The 11,655-nt window shown below is 32.4% G+C and overlaps 2 protein-coding genes across 2 annotated transcripts; one reads left to right on the top strand and one right to left on the bottom strand.

Annotated features, from left to right (window-relative positions):
• Window positions 1-1,344: 1,344 nt before the first annotated feature.
• Window positions 1,345-4,524, top strand: LOC127117618 (truncated FRIGIDA-like protein 1). Its single transcript, XM_051047691.1, has 3 exons — window positions 1,345-2,335; window positions 3,321-3,484; window positions 3,583-4,524. The coding sequence occupies exons 1-3, from the start codon at window positions 1,510-1,512 to the stop codon at window positions 4,216-4,218; spliced, it is 1,626 nt and encodes a 541-aa protein (XP_050903648.1). The 5' UTR covers window positions 1,345-1,509; the 3' UTR covers window positions 4,219-4,524.
• Window positions 4,525-9,979: 5,455 nt separating this feature from the next.
• LOC127121633 (secreted RxLR effector protein 161-like) lies at window positions 9,980-10,315 on the bottom strand. The gene has a single exon (XM_051052090.1). It carries the CDS (start codon window positions 10,313-10,315, stop codon window positions 9,980-9,982), a length of 336 nt encoding a protein of 111 aa, XP_050908047.1.
• Between the last annotated feature and the right edge of the window lie 1,340 nt (window positions 10,316-11,655).

Genomic DNA, 11,655 nt, shown 5'->3' with positions numbered 1-11,655 from the left:
ACATAATTTAAAAAGTATGGATCCAACTAAATTTTACCTCTCCATCCTAGACATGTCTGGCAGTGTGGTTTAAGTAAAGAGACAGCAGTGATAAGTGTGATGGGCCTCTTCCAAACCTTTACGGTGCCTCAGGTACCTCTGTTGCCTCCTGGATCTGGGGTGTATCAAGTACCTATGTTGTCTCATGTGCCTGGGGTGCCTCAGGTACCTCTAGTGTTTGAGGCACCTACGATGACTTAGATACCTATGCTGCATCGGGTGCCTGAATAGGTAAAACTTGTCGCCTACGAGAAGATGAAGGCATAGATGCATAATGAGGTGACATTCGTCTCATACGGGAAGAAAAAGGCAAAGATACATGAGCCCTAGAAGCTGACGCATCCACATCAACTGGGCTATAGGTAACAAGAGCTTGCGATGGTTGACTCTTTTCCCTCAGAATAGATGCATGCTATGCAATCCTGCCGTGCCTCAATCGATATTGTCTATCAACCATAATATTTGTAAGTAAACCACAAAACTAACGTTATACAATGAGTTCAAGCCAAAAAAGGTTTAAAAAAATGTAGATTGATAAACTACAGATATGCGTCTCCGGGTTCTGGGGGAATCATAACGTTGCAAAATTTCGTAGATGCATCTCCGAAATTTTCTACAACTCTCACCAACGTCAATGACGGAAACACAATCCCCCTAAATTATAAAAAATTGCATTGATCAACAAAATTACCTATCAATCACGTTTCTCATTATGTATAAGCTATCAAACATGTATAAAATATCTATTTCATAACATAATCATCAATTCTACAAATATATAGAAAAACTCAAAAAAGTTTAGAAAAATCAATAACTTACAAAACAATGTTGGATGAGCTCTTTGATGAACATGATGCTGATGGAAGAACTTTGAAGTTGCTTGAATGATTGAGATAATTTGATTTGAGAGAGTTTGAGAAATTCAATGGTTTAGAGTTATTTTTTTAGAAGCGAGGAAGGAGAAGGGGTTCTGGCGCGTTTTTGAACAAATAGCGTCTGAAGATGCATCTCCGTAATATATACGAAGCTATATCTCTGTAATATTTTTTTCCATTGACTTAGTGCCTAATTCAAAAATGTATTGAGTTGGGGTGCAACCGAAGATGCATCTCAGAAATCTAAAAATATTATTGTATTTTCACAAGGTATGTTAGTAACCCATATACTCCATTAAAAAATTCCCATATAACATAAGTTTCAAAATACTTTGGGTCATGATTGTAGTAGAGCAGCCAGCCCAAAGTATTGTAACACAATCCAGCCCAACCTATTTTTCAAAAAAAAAACCTATTTTTGTTTGTAGTTTCATTGGTTTGTTATTGGTTCTTTCCTCAGTCATCTTCTCTTCAACTGCAACTAACACACCCAAATCACCACAATCTTTCCAAAACAATGCCACTGAATCAACCTATATGTTACTAATCACTTCTACCATTCATTCAATTTCATCTACAAAATAAAAACCAAACCATGGCAACATCGAAAACAATCTCAGCAGCTCTCAAACTCGTTGACACCAAGAAACAAAATCTCAAAAAAGCATACGATGATCTTCAATCACATTCTTCTCTCCTCTCTTCCCTCCCCCTTTCATGGCCAGACCTTGATTCTCACTTCACCACCCTCCACAACACTCTCTCTCAACGTTTCCTCCATCTCCAAACCCTAGAATCACAGTTACATCAAAACCACACCGACCCATCATCTTCCCCTTCTCAATTACCTAACCCAAATCCTAAAAATCAAAACTTTTCATCAGACCCTAATGACCCATCTTCGTCTTCTAACCCTACAACTCACTTGGAAGCGTTGACTGCGTTTTGTAAGAACAATGATGGAAAAGGGTTGAGGACTTACATCGGGGATAATTTTAAGGACAAAGGTATAATGAAAGATGAACTTCAGAGTGCATTTAAATCTGCGTCTAATCCTGCTGACATGGTTCTTGATGCAATTGAGGGTGTTTTTGTTGCAAATGCAGTGATTGATGGGAAAGAACCTAGGTTTATTAAAAAAAGTTTTAATTTTTTGTTACAACAGTTGAGGGTTTTTTCTCCTTATGTTAGTTTTGATCTTAGAAAGAAAGCTAAGAGATTGTTTAATGAGTGGAAGGTAAACCTGATGAATGAGAATTCTGAGCCGAGTTGGACTTTGGCTTTTTTACAATTTGTTGCTGTTTATGGTTTTCTATCTGAATTGACTCTGGCTGAGCTTGCTGCTTATTCTGCTACTGCTTCTGCTAGTGATGATCTTATTGACCTGTACCAGATTATTGCTTTGTCAGATAGAGTTCAAGGTGAACATCCTTTAACTGAATTTGATTTTATAAAAAGTTTCATTTTTGAGATGTTAAGAATAGGAGATGGTATACCTCATCCGTGTTTGTAGCATGTTAATAGTTTTCGTGACACAATGCTCAATTGAATTTGATTTGATTTAAGGTTTCATCTTTCGAGCTGTTAGGATTAGGAGCCGCAATAGTCCAATTGTGTCCGTAGCATGTTAATAGTTTGATGCGACACAATCCCTTATTTAAATTTGATTTGATTCTAAGGTTTAGTTTTTGAGAAGTTAGGATTGAGAGCGGGTATATTGCATTTGCTTCTGTTGTACTATGTTCACTGCAATTCTTAGTTGAATTTGATTTGATTTAAGTTTTCATTTTTTTAGTTGTTAATAGTGCGGTATAGCGCGCTATAGCGGAATAGCATAGTGATGGTAGGATTCAGTGCAATGCTTTTGGCCTGTAAGCCGCAGTCAGCAATAGCGGTTGTAGCGGCAACTGAATGCGGTGAAATTGCGGCCCTAAACTGTTATCGCGTTCTCTATTGAGTCTGCTATTAGAATTTCGGGGATAAGTTCCCCAAATTATTTTTAAGGGTATACATTTCAGTCTGAACTCTTTTAATCACAAAATCGTTCTGTTCTTCCTACTTTCAGTTCGGTTCTGTTTTATTCTTTTCTGCTTAAGTTTTACTACTCTATTCTATACTTTAGGATTAGGAGTTGGTGTAGTGCAATTGTGTTTGTAGCATGTTAATAGTTATTGGTATGCAATAGTGTTGTCAAATAACGGTTATCACGTAGCGGAATTTTAACTAACTAGTATTGTTCTGTGATACGCAATATACTCCAGAGTGTTGTCAAACAGTGTCTATGGCAGCAGTATAACACTGCGGCGTAGCAAAATTTGAACAAACCGATATTGTTCGTTGATTTCTGGTGTCACCCTTTTTGGCTGTTTAATTTGTTTGTGAGACTAATTTTTCTGTGTCTCTCAGGTATTATTCATAAACTTATTGAAAGAAGCAAACATATTTTGGCTGTCAAGTATATTTTTCACTTCAAACTTACCGATACGATGCCACCAGTTCCCATTTTGAAAGCTTACGTCGATGATGCACAAAAACTCGCTAAAAGACTTGCCTCCGAGGGAAAGCCAAATGTATGTATGCACGCAACCCTTGGTTGATTTCTTGATGGATGATGCAACATCCTATGTTATATTTATTTAGTTTCTTCTCGTTTTTGTTTTGTTTGCAGAATGAGGTCAAATCTAGAGAAATCCATGCACTGAAATCAGTGATTAAGGTTATTGAGAGCTATAACCTTGATTCTGAGTTTCCGCGTGCAAGCATTGAACAACGTATAGATGAATTGTATAAGCAGCGTAGGGTAGGTGGAAAAACGGCTGCACCAGCAGCTTTTGCCGCAAAGCCACAACAACAACTGAGTGGAATCAAGCGTCGTCTAACTGCTGCTCCATTCGGTCCCGCTTCAACCATACACCAATACCAACAACCTCATTTCCCTCCCACGAGTTTGTTGCCGGAACATCCAAATCCATACACGAGCATGCCACCAGCACCGTTTGGCATGAAGGCACCGACACCAACTGTCCCCTCCTATACAGTTCCAATGGCTACCAATGGAAACCTCAATCAATCTGTTTCTCATCCGAATTCATCACAACAACCACTAGTTATGCCGGGTTATTATGCCTCAATGGGTCCCAACAGCAACCTCGGTCAAGGTGGTTCTCATCCCAATCCGTCAGAGTCACGGGTTATGCCAGGTTATTATGCCCCAATGAGTTCCAGTGGCAACGCCGATCAAGGTAGTTCTCATCCGAATCCGTCTGCTTCTGGCGGCTATGGTCTGCAACATTATTACGGATAGCAATTGCTTTCTCTTTTGGGTACTTAATTCCAAGATTTTAGGATAGGAATCTGATTAAACAAGTAAGAATTGTGACCTTTCACTTTTCAATTACATCATTTTGCATCGGAAAAGTTCATTTTAGATCGGTCGTGATCTAGTTTGAACTTCTTTGTTCTTGATCTTCTTAGTTGCGAAAATATTTCTGCTAGGCGATGAAACTTAGACAGGTTTTGGAAAATAATACTCACTAGTATAGAAACTTTATACTTTCGAATTATGTGTAGTTTTAGTCTAGAATGATTTAACAAGTTTTCTGTGCTTTCATTGTTCTTGTTATAAAGTTCTCAAATGGACAGCAGCATCTATGCAAAAGAACATGTTGATATTGTGATATATGCAAAACAAGAAAAAAGAACATTATGTTTTATAATGTGTTGATTTATCATGCATTTTTTTTTTATTTTTTTTATTTTTATTTTTAATGTTTGGTGTTCGTAAGTAATACGTTCCCTTTTCAAAAACAAAATAAATAAATACAAAAATTAAAATACAATTTCTTAGGCGGAATTTTTACTATTTTTCAATGAAAATATAATACGTGTATTTAAATATCATTTAAGAAATGAAAATATAATATGTGTATTTAAATATCATTTAAGGAATGAAAATAGAAGAAAAACTACTAGATGTATTTGCCTATGTAGCTCTAGTCGCTCTCAGCTATAAGACTCCGTGCCTCCTTTGGTATCAGATGATTAAGAAAATCATCAAATATATCATCCATGTTTCTACGTGTCATAGCGGAAGAAGGAGACACATAATGGTCTTTGAGGAAATGTTAGATGTGAACCGCAAGCTAACCATCACGAGTATAAGACTATTTCGTCAAAGGGACATGTCTCACGTTGATCGACGTAAGAATGAGAGTGTATATCCTCTGCTACCAAGCGGTCAAGATACACTCTAAACAGATATGTTGCCTGGTTCCCTCTAAGCGGGGCGAATGCAAAAGCACGTGAAATATCCTCAATATAGGTCGGTACACATGACCCACCTGAGATGCGTGGGAAGTGTTAGAGGATCCAAGTTTGAAAAGTGTTGGAACACATGAACCATTAGTAATGGCTTTGCAAAAGTGTTATGAAAATGACACAAATACTAAAAGATAAAGAAATATTACCGTCAATAATGTGATGATGTTTGTCACATGTTTCGTCTTCCATATACAACCTTCAGATAACTTAGAGTATAAGTACTCATGGATCCCCTCAAAGTCATCGAAGTATTGCAGGTAGATGACATCCACAAAAGTGACACTCTTATCCACAAAATGACAGTGTCATGCCAATCAAATACAACATGTATGCTCTCATAACATATGCTTTATGTTGCACTATCTGCTCATCATCACCAATAACCTACTTTTCTCTAAGTAGTTCATTTGTATACACCAACTCCAGTGCCTCATTTATATTAATCTTCCCATGATCTAAAAGTTTCCCCCTAATCGGAAGATGCAGCAGACACAAGACATCGTCCAGTGTGATAAACATCTCATTATGTGGGAGATGAAATGACGACGTCTCCATGTACCATTTTTTTACAAACACATTAAGCATCTCACGATTAACCGTAACATAACCGGTCTTGCACAAGTCTCTCATCCCAGATAGTTGTAAAACATCTTGAAACCACTGTTGATTAGGTTATTGCAGGCCATGATCTTTCGCTTATGGGTAATGAATTTTAGCAAGTTACGGTCCTGCAGAAAAATTAATCATCGTCAGAAGCTTTTAATATTACAACAAGCATAATTTAAAAATTATGAACCTAACTATATTTTACCTCTCTGTCCTATACATGTCTGAAAGTATGGTTCAAGTAAAGAGGCAGCAATGACAAGTCTGATGGACCTCCTCCAAACCTTTGCGGTGCCTTAGATACCTCTATTGCCTCCTGGGCATGGAGTGTCTCAGGTACCTCTAGTGTCTAAGGCACCTCCGGTGACTTAGGTACCAATGCTGCCTCGGGTGCCTGAATAGGTAAGACTTGTCGCCTACGGGAAGATAAAGTCAGGGATGCATGAGGAGGTGACATTCGTCTCCTACGGGAAGAAAAAGGCAGAGATATATCAATCCTAGAAGTTGTCGCCCCCGGATCAACTGGGCTAGAGGTAACAAGAGCCTGCGATGGTTGACTATTTTCCCTCCGAACATATGCATGATATGCAATCATGTTGTGCTTCAATTGATATTGTCTATCAACCATAATGCCCGTAAGTAAACCACACAACAAACGTTATACAATGAGTTCAAGCCAAAAAAGGTAAATAAAGAATGCAGACTGATAAACTATCTATTTCATAACCTAACCATCAATTCTACAAATTTATAGAAAAACTAAAAAAAGTTTAGAAAAATCAATAACTTACAAAATAATGTTTGATGAGCTCTTTGATGGACTTGATGTTGATGAAAGAAGCTTTGAAGTTGCTCTAATGATTGAGATAATTTGATTTGAGAGAGTTTCTGAAATTTAGTGCTTTAGAGTTGTTTTCTTAGAAGTGGGAAAGGAGAAGGGATTCTGGTGTGTTTTTGAACAAATAGCGTCTGAATATACATCTCCGTAATGTATACGAAGCTATATCTCTGATATTTTTTTTTCCATTGACTTAAGATCTAATTCAAAAATATATTGAGTTTGGGTACATCCGAATATGAATATCCGAAATCTGAAAATATTATAATATTTTTACAAGATGTGCTAATAATCCATATGATGCATTAAAAATTTCCCATATAACACAAGTTTCAAAATATCCTGGGTCATGATTGTAATAGAGTAGCCAGCTCAAAGTATTGTAACACAATCCAGCCCAACCTATTTTTCAAAAAATAAAACAACCTATTTTTGTTTGTAGTTTCATTGGTTTGTTAATCAATTTTTTATATGAAGCTTTTCAACAACCTACCTTTTCAAATAGTTATAAAAACAGATAAAATATTTTAAGAAAAAACTATAACAAACGACTCCATAAAAATATTTTTTTCAAAAGCAAGGTAAAAATAATACTTTTCAGGTGGCAACCTCAATCAAGGTGGTTTTCATCTGAATCTGTCTACTTCTTCTTGTAGCTATGGTCTGCAACATTATTATGTAACACCTTATTCTCAAAACGTTAAATAATTTCTTTACACAATTTGACATTAACCTTAAGAGGACAACCATAGAGAGGTCATGATTGTGGCATACAAGGTCTTTCGAATGAATTGAGGTTTGCAATTGTTGTTTAAGCTCTGGGTGGATGTGAGTATGACAATAAATTGTGCTTAAATTTTTCTAATCTGATAATTATTATTTCTTGCGTTATTTTTTAAGCACTCATTTTAATTGTAAATATAAATAAAGAAAATGTTAAACTAAAGTCTTTCATATTTGTTATTGAATTTTTTTATCATATTTTATATTTTAAATATTTTAGTGATTTAACTCACACATAATTGAAATTATTTATCATATTATATTTTAGATTCTAGACACAAAATGATATGTGTGTCACCGTTCATCTTAACTCATAAACCTCTTATGTGATATATAACCACATAAAAATAAAAAATACATGTCCATATATATATATATATATATATATATATATATATATATATATATATATATATATATATATATATATATATATATATATATATGACATCAAAATATCGAATTTAGTAACATGACACATTTATATTATATATATATATATATATATATATATATATATATATATATATATATATATATATATATATATATATATATATATATATATATATATATATATTATTGTTTTTGTTACGCACATAAAATAAACATGTACTAATTATGAAATTGTGTATGAAAATGCATAAATTATGAGTTTTTTAATAAGAAATATTTGTTTAATTTGTTTTATATAAATATTTTCTATACTTGGTTATCTGAATTGTGTTTTCTTTGTTATAATTTCTTTTATAGGAACTTTTTTATAAATATTTTACTTTCTATCTCAATATCATGCTTGTTTGTATACTACAACTAAAAAATGCAGGTAAGGATTACTGGAATATGTAGTTTTTTATTTGTTTTCTTCATCTATTATTTTCTCTAATTTTATACCTTATTGATAATATTGATTAAATTATTGTTTAATTAAACCGTATGTTTTGTAAATAGAAACAAATATTTTAAATAATAATATTTTATGGCTCCTAATAATAATTTTTAGATGAAGAATAATATTTTAAATTTTTATTCTAATATTTTTTAATATCAAATTAGTTTTTTTTTTATGTTAAGACTTTCATTTTTACATTTCTTGTATATCACACTATATATCATTTCAATCCTAATTAATTTGTATGACAAAAAATTATTTTTTAATTAGTCGTGCTCAACTCTAAATATACATGTTTTTAGAAAATAACACTCACTGGAATAGAAACTTTCTCATGTATCATCATAATTTTTCTATAGTACTATTTAACAAGTTTATTGTGATTACAAAAATACAAGAATCTTTTATGTTAATTTTGTAAAAAAATTAAAATTTATCAATATAGGAGGATGAGAGAATATCTCAAATTTCTTTGTATATTGTCAAAGCATATTTAAAATTTCATTATACTCTTTACTAGATAAATAATTCTAAATAATATTTGTTTAGATTGATTATTTCATTAACATAAATTTAAAACTCAAAATTTTCAACATTTTTATTAAACATATTTTATAAATTTGATGAAAATGTTTGATATATATATATATATATATATATATATATATATATATATATATATATATATATATATATATATATATATATATATATATATATATTAAAAATCTTTTTTTAAAAAAAAAATCAAATATAAGAACATATTCGATCCTATATCCGAAATTCTTAAATTTTGATGGCGAAATAGCTTTAGTTAAGATTAACTAAGAATTTATAATGTCTTTTTATATATTCTAAATGGTGTATTTTAAAAATCTTTCTTGCACACACTCTCGACTCTCAACTTTCAACCTTCATTTCAATTTAAAACTTCATGATAAATAACATCAATTTTTATTTCACGGATAAGAAGGGGGAAGATGAGAGGTGGAGCTCTCCCATTCACGTTTCAAAAAGAAAAGTACATGTAAATCAATAAAAACTTGTATTGTACTATTATTTTACTACATCGTACCTACGAGATCCAAATGTTATATTCATAAGATATGAATAATAGGGAAATCTCACTTGATGAGATTGGTTTGACCATTTATTTATGAATGATAAATTCAATTAATTTGGTTTAATTGCAAACCCATCTTTTTAATAATATGATACTACCCAATTTTATAATTTTGATTTATCATACAATTTTTATTTTTAAATTTGGTTTTTACTCTTATTTTAATATATAATATGATAAAAAGATAAAATTGAATTTAGTTCATATTTTACATTAAACATTTTCTTAACTTAAAAAGAAGTAATTATTTAAAAATTCAATAATTTGAACAAAATACAGTTAAATTGTTAAATTATTAGTTATTAAGAATAAAAAAGGTTTGTGAGATGTGATAAGAAAATATGTTTATAAATAGTGTACAATCATAGACCAATAAGTTAATTTTATAAAAGTTAAGTTAAGAACAATCAGAGAGTCTTAAATAAATAAATTGCAGAGGTATTATCACATATAATAGAAATGATATTCTCATAAAGTTGATAGTCTTCTAATTGACTTTTCATCTAGAGTATATGAGTGTTGCATCCAGATGCTGCAATGTATTCAACTTCTGTTGTTGACAATGTTATTGCTGACCGTCTCTTGTTGGACCAAGAAATAAGATTATCACTAAGAAATTGATAGCTTCCACTGGTTCTTTTCCTTTCAAGTTTGTCTCCAGCATAGTCAACATCACAATATCCTACTAACTTGTACTCTTTGGATTTTCTATAAATCGAATCAAGGTTAGTAGTACCTTTAAGATATCTAAAGATCCTCTTAACAGTTGTCAAGTGGGATTCTCTAGGATCTGATTGGAATCTAGCATGTAAGCATACACTGAAAAGAATATCAGCCATATAAGCGATCAGGTATAAGAGAGAATCAATCATACCTCTATATACCTTGTGTTCTACCTATTTGCTTTCATCTTTCTCTAGAATGCATGTTGGATGCATTGGGGTCTTTTCTAGTTTGCACTCTAACAAGTCAAACTTCTTAAGAAGTTCCTTTGCATACTTGCTTTGATGGATGAATGTTCCTTCTAAACTTTGGTTGATTTGAATTCCCAGAAAGAACTTTAATTCTCTTATCAAACTCATCTCAAATTCTGCCTGAATAGACTTAGAAAATTCCTTGCAAAGAGTAGTATTAGCAGAACTAACAATAATATCATCAACATAATTTTTCATAATTAAGATATCATTTTTGAATGACTTACAAAACAAAGTTGTATCAATCTTCCCTCTTGTAAATTCATTTTTCAAAAGAAAATTTCTTAGTCTTTCATATCATGCTCTAGGAGCTTTTTTCAGACCATAGAAAGACTTTTTAAGCTTGTAAACAAAATCTGGGGTTTTTATGAGTTTCAAAACCATGAGATTGATGTATATAAACTTCCTCTACAAATATAACCATTCAGAAATACACTCTTAACATCCATCTGATATAGAGTGATGTTATGATTTACAACAAAATAAATTAGGAGACGGGTAGACTATAACCTATAAGAACAATATTTGGTTATGCATCTGGCCTTATATTTTGATGATAACAATACTTAGATTCATAAAGAACAATTATGTACCATAATGGTTTTGTTAAGTGTGCATATACTAGATACAAGTTTTGACTATGAAGAAATGACGTGTGACAACATCCGACTCTAAACCTAGTGCACTCTGACTCTAGGAAGTGTATTCTACAATGATAATCAAGCTCTGGATTACTCTACTCAATGCTTCTGAACATTGCTCATCCAAAGCTTTATGACTCTAACAAGTGAAGCCTTTGACATTGTCAAGCTTTGAAGTCTTGCACTCAACAACTTTGATGAACTATGTCACCAGACTCTGAAGACCACGTTCTGATGAACTAGATTAAGACTCTGAAGACCAAGGTTCTGAAGACTCTCTCACACATACTTTGATTCTTCTTCTATGTACGCTTTATCAACTGTTTATCTGAAGCCCCTGGATAATTGAAGATAAGATCAAAATGTTTTATGTGAGAAATAGTTACAAGATCATATTCTTTCCACTACACTGATTTTGTGGGAAACGGATTTTACTATTGTACTATTGTGTCTCCCATTTTTATAGCTCGTTATGCACAGATACAACTATATTTATGTATTCCATTTATGCCTTCCAACATATCTTTTCATTGCCTATTTAAAGGAGTCTTGAAAGAATGGAAC

Source organism: Lathyrus oleraceus, chromosome 2 (genome assembly GCF_024323335.1).
Source record: "Lathyrus oleraceus cultivar Zhongwan6 chromosome 2, CAAS_Psat_ZW6_1.0, whole genome shotgun sequence".
In the NCBI taxonomy this organism is placed as follows: domain Eukaryota; kingdom Viridiplantae; phylum Streptophyta; class Magnoliopsida; order Fabales; family Fabaceae; genus Lathyrus; species Lathyrus oleraceus.
Note: the sequence above shows the minus strand (reverse complement) of the source record. Positions and strands in the feature narration are given on the sequence as shown.